The 20,003-nt window shown below is 40.8% G+C and overlaps 1 protein-coding gene across 1 annotated transcript in view; it reads right to left on the bottom strand.

Annotated features, from left to right (window-relative positions):
* Positions 1–555: 555 nt before the first annotated feature.
* The window catches only part of tnfrsf21 (tumor necrosis factor receptor superfamily, member 21), a 48,162-nt gene continuing 28,714 nt past the window's right edge, over positions 556–20,003 (bottom strand). The window contains exons 4-6 of the mRNA XM_051408917.1: positions 15,554–15,819; positions 6,212–6,488; positions 556–2,990 (exon numbers count right to left, since the gene is read on the bottom strand). Coding sequence (XP_051264877.1) covers positions 2,761–2,990; positions 6,212–6,488; positions 15,554–15,819 — 773 coding nt within the window. The 3' untranslated portion in view covers positions 556–2,760. The remainder of the gene's footprint in view (positions 2,991–6,211; positions 6,489–15,553; positions 15,820–20,003) is intronic.

The raw sequence follows: 20,003 nt of genomic DNA, 5'->3' as shown, positions 1-20,003 counted from the left end.
CTAAACTCTCCCAGGTCGTTCAAAGTAAAAGACATAGATCATAACTATTTCTGATCAGCAGGGCGCCAGTCTGAGCAGATACAGTCATCTTTTATTAATTCTACTTTATTTATGTATTGATTTATTCAGGGACAATGCACATCGATTGATATCAATAACTGGGATATTAAGTGCCACATTAAGCCAAATGGCTAGTATTAATCTACAGATGTGTGCAGATTGATAATAATATAAAAATAATTTATTATGTACTTCAGTGGCATCTAGTGCTGAATTTGCCAATTACAATCATTTGAATACCACGCGCCTTCTAAATGAAGTCTGTCCCATTCTGGGCTACTGTAGAAACATGGCAGACTCCGCCAGATAAAAACAGCTCATTCGAAGGTAATGAAAACAACAATTCTTGTTTCCAGGTGATTATAAACTAATGAAAAAATACCTATGAATATTATTTTCCATTTCTGCCAATAGATCCTCCTAAATATTACACACTGGACCTTTAACTCGGCTTAGCTTTACAAAAATCTGAATAATTGACAACTACACACAAAGTTATGACAAATGTTTTGAGCTTTAATTGGTTGATTTTAAGAGGTTACATAGTAGTAAACATACTGGTTACACACGTGAAATTTGATGAAATCATCCACTCGAGCCGCATGTGCAATTCACATCTCACCTTCATCCTTTCAGACTTCCTTAGGAAAATAAAAAGCTCACACCCTGCAGTTTGAGTCTCCACAGAGACGCGGAGAGCAAGCTCACACATTCTCATCATCACCATCACTGTCATCATCCCACAATCCACAGCAGCACAGCCTTCACTCTTGTTCACTCAGTCTGGAATACTTTAAATAGTCATTAGTCCAGGGTTAAGAACCCCTGTTTCAGGCCAACTGGTAAGAGTTTACATCTAGCACCACTGGAGCTTTTATGGTAACTGGCTTGGTGAAAACAGAGTCCATCATATGCTGCTCTCATGGTGCCTGCAACATCCTCTCCAAACGCGGGTGAGTTTTTGGTGGTGCTTTTCAGTTTTATCATTATTTTAATAACGATGAACTTGGAAGGAACTCAGAGTACATTATTTCTTCCTCATTTAAATCAAGTAACATAAGTGGACAGACTTCAAGTAGAGTATGGAGTATGCATATCTTACATCCCAGCCAGGTCATCTTGTCACGCCAAGCGGGGGGAAATACATGTGAATGCCCATGACAACATGAGATACAAAGAAGTCAAAATGATAACAGAGCTGCTACAATAACATAAAAATAGTAAACTAAAAGTAGAAAACATTACAACAAAATTAAATGTTAGTTAACAGCATTTCAGGAAGAAAGAAAAAGAAAATGAAGGACACAATACATGTCTGCCTTTTCAATAGAAAATAGAATTAGTGCATCATTATTACATTTTAATATCAACTATGTAGCGCATGTAGCAATAACCAATGCATGAAAAGAAATCACATATTTCTACTATAGCACTGAAACACCCAGACATCCACCACACCGACATGAAGCTCCAAAATGTATCAAGAACACTTTATCAACGCTACATTTGTTGAGGCGAACGGGGCTTGCTAGCAGAGATCTGAATGTGTGCACTGGTAGAAGTATTTATTGTATAGCCTACTGTCCATGAGTCCAACAGCTTCCAAAGCAATGTATCTAAACCATTTTTCCTGTCTAGTCCACTGTTAGTTTAGAAGCCTCTGTCCAAAAGCAAACAAAAACAAAGCCATATATCATAATATTAGATAAGGTACACTATTTTGACGTTTAATCCAGTATTTTTGATATATGGCTTTGGTTCCAGAGCAGCAGGCCAGCCATCTCATTTAACACTGCCCCCTGCTGGAGTGGTTAGAAGTTAAAATGCTCAGACCCACAGATGATCTGATTCAGGTACAGGCAACTGGAAGGAGAGGAAGGGAAAAAAAGAGGGCTCATGGGCTGAGAAAAGGGCGTCTTACAAGCTCAGGCACATGACTTACGAGTCAGTTCATACCTGGTCAAATTATCTGTGACGGTGGTTTACAAGAACCGCTAAACCCCATTGAACCCCAAGAATAATACCAGTGTCATTTAGAATAACAGCTTACTATAGTCTGTGTGTAGTTTCCTTTCTTGCAATCATTTAGCAACAACCACCATGTTAAATGAATTTGTTTTAACACTGACATGATGTTAAAGGCAAAGGAAGCCTTGATGATTGGCACAACCAGCAAAAAACACCGGTATTATCCTTTAAAGGTGAAGGCATTGGCCAGTTAAGATAAAGAAAGTGCTTTTTATGTTTTTCCATGTGTTCAGCTTTTCTTCATACCAGCTTTTTTTTTTTTTTTGTTGGTGTCTGGAGGCTCTTCAGCCTCATTTTTAAGGTCACAATGCTCGCATAATATCACCTTAAACAAGGCTGAACATACTTAAGAAAAGTAAAAATAGTCCTTGCTTTGACAACCAGAATGCTTCCATTACATTGAGCGTTGACCCTGTATCATGGTGGAGGATGGAGGTTTTGAAGGAGTAATAGTGTGCACACACAAGACAACAGATGATTGGAGTGTACAGAGTAGTACCAGGAAACATTTGAAAGAGTCCTTGGAGAGACCTTATCTACAACACCCAGCTCAAATCATGTGACAGAGTGACAGGACCAGTCAGATCAAATCTGATTCATCCCTCCCACTGACACGTTCCTTTTAATTCTTGTACCAATTCTCATCTGTGTGGTTTCTTTATCCTTCCTCCACTATAACAGGTCAGGGAGGTGGCTGTAGACCGAGTCCAGCAGCGTCTGGCTGGCCTCTTGACTCTTGACTCCTGCGATCTCAAACAGCCGGTCCAGCTTGTCCTCGGCAGCCGGGATCTCCTCGATGACATGCAGCTCCTCTGGGTTTAAGATGTGCAGCATGTCGTCGAAGATGGGCTGCAGGTCGCAAGGGTCCAGACGCACTTGCCGCAGCACAGTGTCTTTCTTTTCTGGAGGGGAACAGAGAGTGGAAACAGTTATTGGAATTATCTTAAAGCTGCTCTAATCAATATTCGACAACAGAGACAACCATTAACAATGGGCAAATGACTGGGTGTAATGCCAAAGGGGTGCGCTTGTGGTGTTAGACCCACAAATAATTATCAGTCAACCTTTTTCACCTCAGTGCTATGGAGCGTTTTACCATCTTTTAGTTTCTATATTTTATTTCTGGACCTGTCACTGTTTTTACTCTCAGTTCTCTCAAGAACATTGTCTTTAGATGCAACAGGCGGTTTTCATTAAGAAAGCCCTAATAAACCCATTGTGCACTCCCTTCCTACTACCAAGTGGCAGACAGAATGCTAATGTGTCTGCTGGTTGTGTCAATAAGCAACTGTTTCAATTTTGTCATATAAACTGAAAAGGTGATAATGTGTCAGTGAGAGTGTTTGCAGCTTGTTTCTGCTGCCAAAAAAAAAACAGTAAATGTGGGTTTAAGGGTATCATTTTTAAAAAGGCATGGTCACCCCAGCATGTAAAAAATAAATGATGCATCGAAATTCCATTCAAATGGAATCAATGTGAACAGTGGATTTGACTGCTGGGACAAAATAAATCCACAATCATTTTCAGGGCTGATAGCAAGTGCTGACCTTTGACTGAACAGACAACCAGTGAAAAAATGAGGAAGCTTTTGTAGCTCCTTAGCTGTGCCTCACCTGAGCTTCTGTTTAACCTCCCTCTGTCAGAGTTTCGCTTGCTGTGAGACAGAGTTCATGATATAAAGACATCTTTTGAATAGACTGGGTGAACTAACTGTTGTGTTAGAGACTGGCCTAACAAATTTGCTAACTGACTGAGCTTTTTCCCTACTTCTATAAAATTTATATACAATATAACCCTGACTGAAGGGCACAGCTACTGACTGACTGTCAGATTTAGCGAATAGCGCAGATGTTGATCTGTCACTCTGTGGTGTGAGCAGGCTTTTTACTCTTCTTGACTTTTAGAGACAGAATATGATCAGAAAAAAGGAACATTTTTGATACAACTTAATGTACGTAAATATAGCCTAAATATAATTCTGCTATTATAAAGTAATTAGATTTTACAACCATTTCTCTTAACATGAGGCTGAAGTTAGCATGTGGAACTGCTATTAGACATACAACTGTAAATAATGTATAATCTTGCCTTATTCTGTAACTGTGCTTATGATATTTTTATTTTCCAACCTCTGTGTAACTTAGACTTTATTGCATACTTTACAACTTGAAATTACTCTGGTTTTATTGTTTGAAATGAGTAAAAAGTTCATTATCATTGTTAGAATCTTAGGCAGAACTAGTAGTAGGCAATAATGATGTAGCCTAATCTATAGGCTGGTCTACATGCTGGCATACTAGAATAAAGACTCCCATAAATTGTGGCTATGGATTGCATTTTCTGGTTACATGAATTAAAATAATAAGATTATTGCCAATACAATATTAGATGTAAGAACAATACTCAGAGCGACCACCTGGGGGCAGTCAGCATCCATACAACCATGTTTGAGCTGAGTGTTGTTGTCACATCATTTACAATTATGTGTGAGACGCATTAGTGAGTGTCTGAATAATTTGCTAGGGTGTGAAGAATATGAAAATGCTGATTCTCTCCTCAGAACAATGATCTTTCTCGGCTACCAGAAATGCCTGGTCAGATAAAAATGTGGGGACATGTGGGAGTGAATCCCCTGTGGAGGTTTGGGGTGGTTTTTAAAGTTACTTTGGGGTTTATAAAACTAAGTTTGACAGGTATTGATCACAAGTATAGGTCACTTGATATAATGACAGCTTTCTTACAACAACCAACAAAAACAACCAAAATGGATGCCATTGTTGAGAGCTGGAAAAACTAAAGCTGCTTTAAGCTAGATTTCAATGTGAAATGTCCCTATCAGACTGGCACTCTGTGAGGATGTAAATAGAGAAGACTGTTAAAGAAACACAGTGGCTTTTCTGTATTTGCCCACTGAAACTCTAATGTGCTAAAATGATGTGATAGCACAAAATATCTGTGCATGGGAAGAGTGATGAATCGCATCTTGAGAGTCGGAGTCAGAACGCAAACACAGACTGGTCTGGTCGGTAAATATTGTGTTAGATGCTACATTATAAGATATGTTGTGGTCAATCAGTTTCAGTCTGTAAATCAGTTTCAGTCTGTAACATTACATTTTTCTGCCAGTTGGGGGCACCAACATACAAAAACTTTTTTTTTACAAAAACACATTTAATGTGGCGCCAACATGCAGAAATAAGAGTGAAAGCACCACCTTGAGTTTGCCTATTTTAGTCTAACGTACTCTACAGTAACAAAAGCAGAGTTTATTAGCTGTTTGCTGAAATGTGGACCAGTGTAAGTCCTGCTTTACAAGGGCTGCATTTAAGATGTGCACTAATGGCATCTATAACTTAAAACAAATTCTCTTTTATTAATCAAAGCTCCGGCCACCAGGGCTGAGTTACCAACTGGGCAACTGCCCCTGGACTCTGTGTGTCAGCTGTTTTGCTGATTTAACTGACAATTTGTCTGGGAATTTCAGGGAACATCACTTTGAACGTGTTCAACTTAAGGTTCTTCTTTATGACCTGGTCTTAAAGCTTTATGATGAAGAGGACCTCTGTGTCACTATCTTGTTTGAACTACTTGACTATTTCAAGAACGTCTTTGGTGACTCACATAGGACTCACTTACCTTTTCCATCAAAAGAGAACTGGCTTCGTTCCGGTTCAGGCACTTAGTTTGGAACCGTTCAGAGCATTTTGACCAAAAATAAATCGGTTCGGAACCTGAAAAGTTGCTTCCCAGCTGGAACCAAAACATAGCAGGTTTTCCTCGGGAATCAAAGTGGTCGTGTCATATTCTACAGGTTGTTGTGCACGGTGCAGGTCCCTCTGTTGATGATGCATACGATTACTATGGTTCCACTCAAAACTAGTGGAGACACGGCCTGGTTTGCTAGATAGCACCCAGGTTCTAGAACTGAACAAAACCGGTTCACGGACCAGAACTAATTTGTTGGAAAAGGGGCCACTGTGTTCTCTAGGCACTGATGCTGATGAAGTTTTATGGCTTTACGGCTTTTATGGAATTTTTCTTGTTTTTACTTGCACTTTTACCTCATTAGTTTATTTTAGTGTTTGTTTATAGATCTCTCTTTGTAAGTCCTTAACTGGCTCACCTTTGGTAATGAAGGAGCCGTTCCTGCTGAGGGCGGAGTCTTTGCTGGAGGTGGAGTCACAGCGAAGGAGGGGCTCCGACTCATCGGGGAAGAAGCCTTTGGTGCGGTCCACCGGGGACTGCTCCACGCCCACGCCGCTGGCCCCGCCCACGCTACTGCCGCTGTTGCTGCCGCTGTGGCTGCCGCTGCCAACGCTGCTGGGGGACTCCAGAGGCTTGTGGATGGGACTGAGGCTTTGGCTTACATTCACTGAGGTCATCAGCTGGTTGATGTCAAACTACAGATAGAAACGGAGAGAAAAAGTGGAGGGAGAGGATGAGAAGGGGGAGCGAGAACGACACACCAATGCTCAAACACAGACACACAGGCTGCTGTTTGCTGCCCACAGAGCACATGAGCTCCCACATCTTGGAATTCAACTGTATCTCTTCATCTCTCTCCTTCTCTCAACTCTTTTCCCCTCATGCTTTCTTTCCATCCTCCTTCTGTTACTCTGTCTCTGACCCTCTTTTTTTTTATTTCATCCTCTGTTAATTGTCTCCCCTTTCTCTTTCAGTCAGCACTCTTAACTCAAGGTTTAAACCATTTATTATGAAAATAATACACACTTCACTTTGAGTTATTGAGTTAGTTCAGTGTGGGTCTATGCAGACAGAATCTGTGTCAGATGTTTATCTGGATTTCCTGTAGTTTTATAAATGGGAGGTTGACATATATGATTGTAAAGTGTATGGAACATGTGGCTATAAAACATCTGTGACCTGAACCACTGCATGTCTCAAATGTCATTTTTCCTGAAATCCACAACAAAAACATTATGTTTGTATAATACTAAATTGTGCTCATAATTACATTGTGGTGATAATGGATTTATGAGCCAAGTCACACCACAGTTCGGGGTTCGTATCCAGACCCCTGTCTGTGGTTAGAGAGAGGCAACAAAAGCACTGACCATGATCTTTCCCTAAACAACCATAAAAAGGTTGATAATGCTTAAGTCCAATGGTTCCCAACCTTTTTACTTTAAGAAGCTCTTTTCTATCATTAAAAAGTGACGACCCCTGACTAATTGACACATTTTATGGATGTTTCATATTATATTCAATGCATAACAATAACAACAAATAACGAAGACAATAATTGCAGGAAGTTTGTGCAAAACAAGCAATTGCGATGAAAAAGTATTGCTGTGATTGTGAATACTGCATCAGAGATGAGTTTTCTTGTTATATTTATTTTTATCAATCAAACTTAATAAGCTTCTTTTTTGACAAATTCTGTGTTTTATTCTTTCGGATGCTTGGCCATTGTTCTATTAGCTCTTTGGTTGTTTTAACTGCATACTTTTCTTTTTGCTACAAAAAACTGCAGAAAAAAGGGGGGCTGGAATAAAGAAAAAGCATGAATGCACCTTTCACTTTGGAGACGAGGCTTGAAGATAATTGATCAGTGTCATTCCCAGGATCCCAAAGCATCTGTATTTGACGACCTGGGAATGAAACTCAACAATCACCCATCTTTCTCGCCTCTGATTGGTTATTTTTGTTCTGGCGCGATGGATTGTTGCAAATACCATTAGGAGCACTAGGAGGACCCAGAGGAACCAGATTTTTTCACAGATTGTCTGTCTCATGTTCTAATGTCAGGATATAGTGAGAGTGTCAGCAAGAACGACAAAAACTTATTTTCGTAAAAGTTACCTACTGCAGCTTTAAAGTTTCTCTGAGTCCAATTTTGTTTTAGTTTCTCCGCCATATCGCTTCATCTTCCTGAGTCTGTCTCGTTTTCCTCTTTCTCTCCTTCCTCTATCGTTGCAAACCCCCCTCTTCTCACCCCCCCTCTCTTTCTCTCTTTGGTGTGGTAATGAACCTGTGGTTTGAACCAGTAGTGACTGGTTTGGGGATGAGATCATGAGAGCACATCTTGTTTTTCACAGCATGAGCCCAGCCGGGCCTAAAGGTCGCAGCAGCAGAGAGGTCATTTCATTCAGCACACACACACTGGAAATGGGAAATGGAGCTGCGGGAAAACTAGACAGAGCAACACACAAAGAAAAAGAAAGAAAATGCAACTGGGCTAGAACTTCTCTTCTAAAGAAAATCCATTTTCATTGTCTGTTATGATGGATTTCCAGTTTATTAAACAGAAACACCAGCACTGTTCTCTTCCTCTTGTGTTTTTTCTTTCTCTAGTCCATAATGTCTGGGTCACTGGGCTGCAGTGTGACACAACTCGCGTGATTCTGACAGAACAAACACGCTCTGTCTCACCCACAAAGGCGTGCATACATACATGCACAGAAGCACACTGGCACACACACACACAGTGACAGAGACACGCTGGCTTTCACACAGCAGCAGATGTAACTGGAACAAATATTTTTTTAAGGGCAGATGTAGATGTAGACCCACAGAGCCCCATGAGGGATGACACATTTAGCGGCCTCAGGGGACAGGAAGTCAGTGTGTATGTAAGACACAAAATTATACAATCTGATTTTCAACTTTGTGGAACAAATCTAAACTTATTGTGGTGACTGGTTATTATGAGATTAATGATAATATTATGATCATTAGATTATTTCATATTCTTTTAAGTTAACTCTTTGGTTATCTTATTTAGTTACTCACAGGAAAGGGTCATTAGGCCTGAATTTACAGTGTCAGAGAGACTGAACCAACCTGCACGGATACACTCATATTTATTTGTTACTTACTTCTCAGGTTTAGTCCATCAAGTTAATGCTAAATGACTGTCTTGTACAAACAGAAAAATAGATTTTTGAAAAGAAAAAATAAGGAAGGACAAGTCAGCTAAGAACCATTTTATAAATATGAAAATATTTAGGCGTTACAAAGAGTTGAAAGAAAAAAAAGTCATCCCAGATGACATATGGTTGCACCTTTCCACCAACATCTTGCTTCACATTCAATCAGTCCATTCATCTGCCCAGTGTACTATAACTCCAGTTTATCTCATCTAATGTTGTTAATTTCTGATGTTTTCCTGCTGGACATAAGATGTCTCTTACTTCACTGTAAAGTCCATTCTCAGTGGATGTACACTAGTGGATTCAAGTTTCTACATCACACTGTACAAGCTGCATACTGGACCCAGACTGTCCTCCTAACTATTTGTGATGTCACCTTAAAATCAACTTTTCAATGAGCACAGAGAAACTTTCCACTTTCACCAGATGAATGTGAAAACATCCTTCTAGACTCAAACTCTGCACAGACAGCATTCAAACAGCTCACTGTAGGAAGGAGAAGAAACACTGATTTCTGACTGGAGGGGACTTTAACTTGCAATGGAATAGAGAGTTCTGCAAATTGCAAGATCTTTAAAATTGTCAACAGGATCTAAAATTACACACAATAGAGGTCAAGGGTATGTGTTTTGTGATGCTGAAAAATCACACCGAACATACTGTCTATAGTTTTTACTGGATGTACTTCCTGTTCTGTGGATTATCCAAAGTAGCAGTGACATTGTGACATTGTACTACAAGGAGTTTTAACTGTTTATGAAACAGTCTCAATGTAATACTGATGCCTCTGTCTGACCTAGATAAACAAACAAGACCATCAGAGAGATCTCTATATAGTTTTTCTTACTGCCTGCCACCGCATCAGATTCCCCTTGAAATCAAATTTTTTTTACCTGACCCTTTAAAATAATGTTTTTGACAAGGCTGTGACTAACGGTGTAATTATTGCCATCCAACATAACCAGCCCACTGCTACATGAAAAGCTCTGTCCTCTTTGCCCACCCAGGCAGAGCTCTTTACGTACTGCCACTCTGTCTGAGAGCCCCTCAGACCACACGGAATCTGATTCCCTTATGCTGGCACCCTTGAACAACTCCAAGCTTAGCCACTGAGGACGGAGCCGGAGCGCAGGGGTCACTTTGAGGAAGAACACGACTGCTGTTCCAGAAAGCTCCTGGGCTGCTGTGTGTGTGTGTGTGTGTGTGTGTGTGTGTGCGAGAGAGAGAGAGAGAGAGAGAGAGAGAGAGAGAGAGAGAGAGAGAGAGAGAGAGAGGATCAGGCCGAGTTGCTGACTACGCCTGTCAGCGCAACACAAGGCCCTGCTGGGGACAGGGACTCAGACGCGCACACACACACTGGGCTCGCAGCCCAACACCCATATGTACACACACATACAGACCGAGCCAGCTAGCCTCACATGGCAGAGTTGGCAGATTTCTGCAGTGTGAAGGGCACAGGGGACAGACACGCACACACTGGGGATGTTTTGATTAATTACATCAAAAACTGTTACAGCGAAGAATCTCACTCAGCTGTAATTACTCCCAAAACAGACGAGCTATTAACTAAGATGCAGCTAAGATAGGAACTGTGTGTAGAGCACAGCATCGGGTCCCACTGTTAGAAACTATGATGTCATGGTAAGTTCAGCCTTTAATTCATCTATGACATTTAAAGTAGATCTTCAATGGATAAGCCTGCTCGCAGACTGCACTAAAACATACTTAATGTCAAATACACTCACACTCAACATTTGCAGATAATCTCTCTGAATTACCTTCTGAAGAATCAAATGCAGTTTCTGGGAAATTTCAGTCCTTTTCCCCTAGAAAGTACTGGATGTGGTTTCATTTTATCATCTTATGGGGCTCGTTATGGAAGGGACTGAAAGGCGTCTAATGGGACCTGAGTCATTAACACCCAATTAGGGAAGAAATTGCATTTGATTGTGCATCGTTGTGGCAGGAAGGGAAAATGACTACTGTATGTTGTTGTTTTTTGGTGCATTCAGAAAAGTTAAGAGGAGAAAGTGTGTACCTGAAAAACAGACTCCATTTTTTAATATATATAATTGTATAATGCACCTAAAAAGGGGATTCTTCAGCTCCTCAACGGTGTATTTATCTAAACAAATCACACAATCACCTATGTCCCACTGACTCATGCCCCCTTTTTCCTGCAGCCAGGCTCTAGCCATGTCTATGTCAGGTCCACCACTTTGATCTAGACTGAAATATCTCAACAAATTACAACGATTGGCATTCAGATTCAGTACAGACATTTATTGTCCCCAGAGGATGAATGCTACTGACGGTGCCACCAGAGGGACAAAGTTTTCACTTACAAAGTGAAATATCTCAATATCAGCTAAATGGATTGGCACAAAATTTTATGCAGACATTCGTGTTCACCTCAGGATGAATTGTAATGACTTTGGTTCAGCATAGGTTAAAATGAATGCTTTATTCTGCTGTCAAAGTGGCAAGTAATTTAAATATCAAAGTACTCTTTGGAAAAAGTATCCAGGTTGACCAAGCTCTTTAGGAGATCCAAGGTCGGTTGGGGTTTAGGCCATTCGACATTTGTACAAATCATTCAAATCATGTAGAAGATGTGCAGTGACACCACAGGGTTGGCATTCACCCCGGATTATGTTTTTAGCCTTATAACCTGTCCCGACGCCTTCTTTTTGTGCAGCTTTCCCCTTTAACCACATAAGGAATACCTCCGTAATAATGGAGTAATTAGCTTTGCTCAGTCGCTCTGTAATGTCGTTCATTTTTGTGTTCATTTGTCATACTGCAACTCAAGGGAGAATTCTGCTTTATCACAACTTGGAGCTTATTTTTTAGGCCCTCATTACTATCTAAAATGATACATTGTACTCATAAAAGTAATTTCTGGTAAGGAATGTAAGCTGTCAGACCTCCAGTTTAGCCGTCATCTTATCTTTTTAGTTAGATTTAAAAATGTAAGTGAACACATATGAAATGTCACTGCACAGGAAGACTTTGCTCAACTACTGTTTGTATTCCCCGCACTGCTGGACTTCTTTTTGGCCATGTCACTGCTTTCCCAGGTCTCAGAAATGAACTTGGTATATAGAAATGATTAACAAAATTACAAAGACCCAAGTTATAGTAAACCAAAATTATTCTTTAATCTACCTAAAAGCACATCAACATAGGCTTCGCTCCAACGAACGTGTCTATCTATTGTATTTCTAACACAAAGATTGGACAGCCAGCCTCCTCAGTGCTTATCCTCTTCAACACAGACTCATAACTTAGGGGTTGACAGCCTCCAGCTTTTGGTCATCGGCCATCTTAAAATTCCAATTAGCTGGGCACTTCCTGATCAAAACCAGAATGAAATTACGTTTTTGAAGCCAGAATTCTCAGCACTTGGCCAAGTAATTGTTGAGTCATTGGAACTGATCAACAATCCCATCCCACCAACAGAATGCAGTGTTTTTTGTTTCTTTGTGCTTTAGATCAGTAGTATTAGCCCTCTTTCAAATATAAAGGATACAAAACAGTGCTCATTGCAGAGTATCACTCTAAAATGCTTGGTCAACACTGTTGTCAAGAGGCCTTTCTCAAAACTGACTTTGCACCTTCTTTTGCATTTTGAACACAGATGCATTGCTGGAGTTTACTGCTCAACAAACACATGAACCTTTTACAAGCAACAATTATAAGATTTCAACTCTAAGACCAAAGTTTATGTTCCAAAAGGAACTATATCTTATGTTCAGGATTCTAAAGCTTGCAGAGATACGACTGCTGTCCTTTTTGAGAGCTTGCTGTCCCTTGATAAGACTAGCTAGTCTTAATTTTTTGTTTGGCTGTCCTAGTTGATGCTAAATGCATGCTGCACTATAGTTACTATAGCAACCCATGTTCTCTCCTTTTATACCAAGTCCAACACAAATGTAGATGAAGCAAAGCCTGCAAGCTAGTTCAGGTGGTCACCTCAAGTCCAAGAAGGCACAACCTTCCTTCCCAGCATCACCTGTGAGTCTATATGCTAGGGCAGTGGATGTCAGCCTTTTTTGGTGTCAAGAACCCTTAAAGTGATAACGCCGCCGACCTGGATATAATATGATATAGACTCAGGGATAAGATTTATTTATTCATAACTGTTTGTACTATAAATTGGCTGATTAACAGTGAAACCTATCCACGAACCACTGTTTCAGGGGGTTATATACTCCCCACTCCCTGCTTGGTGTTTCCTTTTGGAGAGTGACAAGGTCACATAATAATCCATTCCCCATGAGTCGGCTGACTGAAATCATGGTAGTCATAAAGATGATGAAGGCAGCATTGTCTTATTCACAACAGCAAGTATGATGTTTTGTAGAGCGGTTTTTGTGGTAGATTTAAACACTACACTACAGAAGTGACTCTGCTTTGTGTTGATAAAGAGAAAACAAAAATCACCGTCTTTCCCCTTTACTGATTCCTTCTGTTTCTCACTCCTCCCCGAGGACGAATGCTCCGTCTGCTGCAGTCTCTGACATCATGCATCCATTAGCCACACACAGGAGACTTATTGAAATGAAACAGCATGGCTGCTCTTTAATCACTTATTTGTACAAACTGATGCCCGGGTAAGAAAAGCAAGCAGGCAAAGCAGTATCTATATTAAACATTAATTTAATTCATGAATAAAACATGTATTTTTTACTTTGACGACATGTCATGAGTTATATCATTTGTAGCTTGAAATAAGATTTGTCAACTTCCTGTCAGAATACATTTTGTTGCTTTCCAAGTGCAAAATCAGATATACACTACATATGTTAGCAATGATTTTGGTAAACATGTTGTGGTGATTACACCTATTCAAGCTCATATTTTTGATTCAACTGCCTACTTTGCAAGCTCTCTTCTTCAAAGAATGCCTCATAGTTCACAGTGAGGAGGAACAGAAACGAGAGCGAGGAGAAAGGGAATCACAGCCGTCACTCTGCTGTCTGCTCTCAACAGCAGAGATAAAAATAGAAACATCCATCAGACAGCTGACACTCAGTTGTTCCGATGGGAATACCATCGATACGGTGAATGTTTTCTTTTCAACTGTGTGTTCAAACCTCAATGCCATACATTGCTGTTATGTCACAGATGCGTTGACATGCTTCCCGTAGGTGAGTCGCATTGACATGGCATACAGTGCATTGACCGAACATGACCACTCCACTCTTCTGGGAAGGATTTTAACCAGATTTTGGGCGTTAAGGCCTGGCCTGAAGTGGGTGTTCCAGTTCATTCCAAAGGTCCTGGATGGGGTCGAGGTCAGGGCTCTGTGCAGGCCAATAAATTAAATTCAATCAAATTTTATTTGTATAGCGCTAATTCATAACAAAAGGTATCTCAGGACACTTTTCAAATAGAGCATGTCTGGACCGTACTCCTTATGAAAGTATTTACAGGGACCCAACAGTTCCCACCATGAGCAAGCACTTGGCAAAAGCAGCATGGAAAAAACTTCCTTGTAAGAGGCAGAAACCTCATCAAATATGATAAATACAAACCAAACATACACAAAACGGTCCGCATACTTTTGGCCATGCAGTGCATCAATAATCAATGTAAATTAAACACTGAAACCCGTCCTTAAATTGTTCCAACAGAACTGCTCCCACTTCCTGTGGTCCCTTCACTGAATTTTTCCTGAATTTACCACACCTCCTCCATCAACAGTTTAATCATCTGCTATCTTATCTACGATCGATCCACTGAAACAAACAGGAAAATATTGCCGCACAAGATGTGCTCATTATTAAGCTGTGACGAAAGGCCAAATTACAACAGACGACTAAAGAGCTGAGACACTGAGCTCAGATGACTAGTGTGTCTTTAAAACCCGAACAAGGCTGTAACTGTGCAGATCTCACCTTGGAGAGTACAATCAAGGTCGCTCATTTGATACACATCACCAAAAAGTTAAAAGAGAGTTAGAAGGAGGAAAGTAAATGGTGATGAAGGATTCTGTGTGTCCCCTGTGTTTATGGCTTTCTGTTTAATATATTCAATCAACACAATAACGACAGAATAAACAGGTAAAAATATGTGCTGCCATCTAGTGTTTGAAGTTTGCATTCTGCTGCCCACATTGAGCTGAGCTGAGCTGAGCTGGCAATGTCACATGTACCTCTTTGGAGATCCACTGTGGCTTCAAACAAACAGAGATCTGATCCAAAGTCACACCACTTCCTCCATCAAAAAGTGAAGTGCAGGGAGAGGCTGTGACAGTGATTGTAATTACTCACAACATCAAACTTCCTCTCCCAAAGTGAACTGTTGCTTTAATGTGAGGAATGCTGCTGAACCACAGGGACTGGCTTCTGACACCAGACAGTTTTCCTCACAGATTAGATTTCAGGGGGAGAGAGATGCAAAGAACAGTGTGTACGACGGCTTGTGCCAGTGATGTTGACGGAGCCGAAGATGGAAAAGATGTGAAGACAGCAAAGGTCAAAGATATCTTAATGCTAAACTTCTGAATAAACATGCTACCCTGATTCTGAACAGGTCAAAAGTGTCTTGCCCTCCATCCAGCCTACCTGTGGGTTGTCCTCCATGACACAGCGGATCTTCTCCACCACGTCGATGCGGCGCTGTCGGTGCAGGGCGTTGATCAGCTTGGCAAGGTTGGCATCGCTGTCCCGGATGGTCCAGTGCTGCAGCGCAGCGTACGCCCGCTCATGATCTGACGAGTAGCCGTTGGAGAAGGCGGCCACCTCCCTCTCTGTGGCATTGGCAAGTGACTGATAGATGTCTATCCACTGGGTGCCCACCTGAGCCGCCACCAGCTTTAGGATATCCACCCCTGAGCAAAGAAAGAGAACAAAAATTTAGAGACGGTAAAAGATGATCATTTCTTAAACCACTAATCAGCCATTCAACATAGAAAGGTGAGAAAATGAGACTCAGGTGATTGCTGGATTTCCTCTAAATTGAAGAAAGTAGGCCAGTAGCTGCAAGCTGTGCTAACTAACAGGATGCAGCAGCAAACAAATTTTCTCATTTCTAAGTAATGGAGCCCTCATGCTTTGCTCAACACAATGCATCATTGTTCTCTTTCTGTCAGTAACACTCAACATCTATATGGTGTGTGTGTGTGTATGACAGTGTGTCTGGAATTATATTTTGCAGCTTATGTAATTAGTGTGTCATCTAATGATATGTGTAAATTGGTCTGTTTACTGTGATGAACACAGTTGTGACCTCCATCTCAAAACTAGTGGGACCTCAAGCAGTGACCATGTTATTCAAAGTTAAGGAACATTCATAGTTCTGCCGTTTGTAAGATCTCTTTTAAATGTAGAATATTTACCAAGATTAAGTATAGTTATAGTCAAATTTGTATATCTGTCAACTCCCAGGCAATATATATATTTATATATATATTATAGGTTTCAAAAAGTAATCATAGTCAATCAACTATCAAATTGGGATCACTATAAATTACAATCAATAAAAACAGCCAACACTTTTTCTTCCCTTGTTGTTCCAACTTCCAACGTCATAAAACTACAATGGCGAACATGGTAATCATTATACCCAGTGGTGTAGTGCAGGGTATAGCTCTCTGCATCATTTAGTAGTGTTCTGAGAGCCGACTGTTTTTCTTAGGATGGCGAAGGCATGTAGCTGTCAAATTTTCTTGAGTGGATGGAGTACTGAATAAGGAAAACTTCACCATTTGATGTAGATGTCTCACCCACCTGTGGGCCAGTATTGATCACAAAAGCAACAAACTGAAGTCTATTTATTTTAAGCTCCACTGTACCACTTGTACGACATAGTACTTTCCCCATCAGGTTGTCCAACTAAGTCATGAGGCCAGTGGCACTCAAGGAGCTCAAGGAATCCACTCAGTGCAACAGATCCACCTCCGCCTCAACTTTTCACACACATGCTAAGGACTGCACATACACACACACACACACACACACACACACACACACACACACACACACACACACACACACACACACACACACACACACACACACACACACACACAGGCTGATGCAAGAAGCAGCATGTCATGCCATAAGTCTTGGATCTCCTTGGATCAGCTGGGGCAGTCTCCTATTTTAGTATATAGACACACACCTGCTGTGCAGTTGGAAGTGGTGGAATACACAGAGTCATTCATCTTGAAGACAGACAGCTGTTGAGCTGCTCTGGTAAGCAAAGGATCTCTTCTCAAAAGCTTTTGTGATTACATTAAACATGTCAGGTTGGATCTTATTCTAATTGATCGCAGTGGAGAGTGTTTGAAGGTTCATCTTCTCATGAATCTCCCGAGCATTAATCAATCCTAAAACTGAATGGGCATGTAAAGAGAAGTCACATTGACCCGCAAGTGTTTTGTTGTGTAACCAGTACAGGAAGTCAAATATTGTATGGGGAGTGCTCAACATAAATACTTAACCAGTCCCTGCTAAGCATGATGGACTGATGGACCAGTATGATGGTCCTCGTATCGGCTAAGAACATGGGCATCAGGGAAGACTGCATTTTGCTCTTGCATTTTGGTTGTTATGAAAGGTTTGCTATGAGGCACTGCTGACTATTAGAGGACAATACATATCTTCATATCTAAGGCTTTTTGCTGTTGTTTTGGAATGTGGGAAAGAAAAGCCTATATTTATAGCAGCTTCACAGCCCATGTATACCCCACTTAGCCACTTAATGCAGGCTGGACGGGTCAGATAACTATCCACCAATAAAAAATGTAAGTGTAAATGTAACCAAGAACCACTAGAGGCCATTATCTGATACAGATAATCTGTGAAAAAATCCACCAGAGCCTGAACGAAAACAAGCAATCAGAGATAAGAAAGATAGTTGATTGTTGAGTCTCATTCGCAGGTTGTCAAATGCTGGGAATGAGACTCAACAATCAAGTATCTTCAAGCCACAAACCAAAAGTGTCTTTATATCTTTTTTGGCTCTCATTGGTTGTTCTGATTGGGCCCGGTGAATTCTTGCAAATGCCATAGGAGCATCTTTTTCTTTTTTATCTGTCTCATGTAGTACTGTCAGGATATAGTAAAGGTTTTAGCAAGTATGACAAAAAGTTATGTTTATAAAAATTACCTACTGCAGCTTTAGGTAATCTTAATCGGCGTGAGTGGTTCACTGGTGTGTACTTGCCCTCACTGTACCTGTCACTGTTGAAGCAACTTCATGCACTCTTCAGGTTAAGTTACTCACATCCACATAGCTCAACTGAAATGTCTTCTGTATCAGAAACATAGTAGTCTGTTATTGACGCACGCTTCTTCTGACCTGTGGACATTAGCTGCTGAGCTCTGTAACTTGTTAGCATACATTGCCATTGTTCTGCTTGTCTTCTAAGTGCCAGTACTTTTATAACAAGGCGGACAGAAAGTGGCCTCTGAGGAAAGCTACCTTTGTAAAGTCAGAAGCAGCTGTGGTTTTTAGAGAAGCACACGTGACCTGGATTAGTTTCGTTTAGTCAACTAGTCACAGCTGTGCAGGCAGCTGTCAGAGCTGTTTCTGATAACTGGAGCAAGTTACCATGGAGCACGTAATATAAGATGCTTCTTAAAATTATTGGTACATTATGACTTTAAAAAGTTACTTTTCTCTGATTTTAAAGGACCACTGTGTAGGATTTAGTGGTATCTAGTGGTGAATTTGCAGATTGAAGTAACTGAATACCGCTAACATCTGTATTTGACAACCTGAGAATGAGAACAGCCTGTGAAGTATGTTTAAGAAACTACGCTAGCCTGGAAATTTGCGAAAAAATGCGAAAGGCCTTATCTAGAGCCAGTGTTTGGTTTGTCCAATCTGGGCTACTATAGAAACCTGGTGGTTCAACATGGTGAACTCCATGGAAGGCAACCTGCAGCATCAGTAGATATAAACAGCTCATTCTAAGGTAACAAAAACACAATTCCTATATCAAGGTGATTATACACTAATGAAAACATACCTATGGACATTATATTCCATTTCTGACAATAGATCCTCCTAAATGTTACACACTGCACCTTTAACTGTACATGTTTCACAGTAAATACGTGCATCTCTAATAGCCTCACATTTCATATTGTAATTCACGGTCCCTCTGGTGACACACACACATCACCACTTGGCAATTCTCTTCAGCTATGAATACTGATTTTCACGAGCAGCTCTCCCCCTAAGACGTTGTGCTGCCTGTTCACACACCCTCTGCTCCACTTCCTCCCTGACTGTTATGTGAGTTGACAATGACTTGGCTGGAAATATAAACGCTGACTCATCTGTTTGTCGAGCAAAAATATAGTATCTCAGTTGCTTTTTTGTGACACAGAGAGGGCTATTCTGATATGTATGTATTATCCATGCTTTTATTGGTGGGCTTTGACATGGCAGGAAGTTATGCTTCTGGCTCTGGAGTATGAAGCAGGTAGGATGGTATGATGTGCATTAACAATTATGTCAAGAGGTATCTCTTAAAGGGACATTGTGTAGTGTTTTAAGTATTTTATTAGCTAAAATCAATGTCTTCATTCATAAATGTGTCCTCATTGGTGTAAAATTACCTCTGCCAATGATCTGACTTATCCTCGTAAGCGAAGAATTTCTTATCTGTATATACATTGGACGGGCAAGTCCATGGAGGCTTCCATGTCGTTCTGCCATTTTGAAAAACTATAATCTCCAAGAGGGACATAAAGCACTAGCCTACCTGTCCAGCTAATCCACAACGCGTTTTCGTTCAGAGCCAGCGTCATGTGACTGAAACCAGCTATAACGGAGAAGGAGATCAGTGAGAGGCGCTTGTCACTGCCCCGGCACATTTGAAAGTCTGCACTGCACTTTAGTTCATAATGGAGGATCATACTTACGCCGAGCCACAGGAGAAGGAATCCTCGTCGCCAAAAAAGCGAAAAAGGGAATTAAAAAGGCAACGTGACTGGCGAATTAAAAAAACGAGGGTAAACATCGGGGTGGCTTTTCCCAGGTGGAAAGAGCTAATGAAGG

The sequence above is a fragment of the Dicentrarchus labrax genome, unplaced genomic scaffold (genome assembly GCF_905237075.1).
Source record: "Dicentrarchus labrax unplaced genomic scaffold, dlabrax2021, whole genome shotgun sequence".
Taxonomy (NCBI): Eukaryota; Metazoa; Chordata; class Actinopteri; family Moronidae; genus Dicentrarchus; species Dicentrarchus labrax.
The sequence above is the reverse complement of the archived record's forward strand: the minus strand, read 5'-3'. Positions and strand labels throughout refer to the sequence as shown.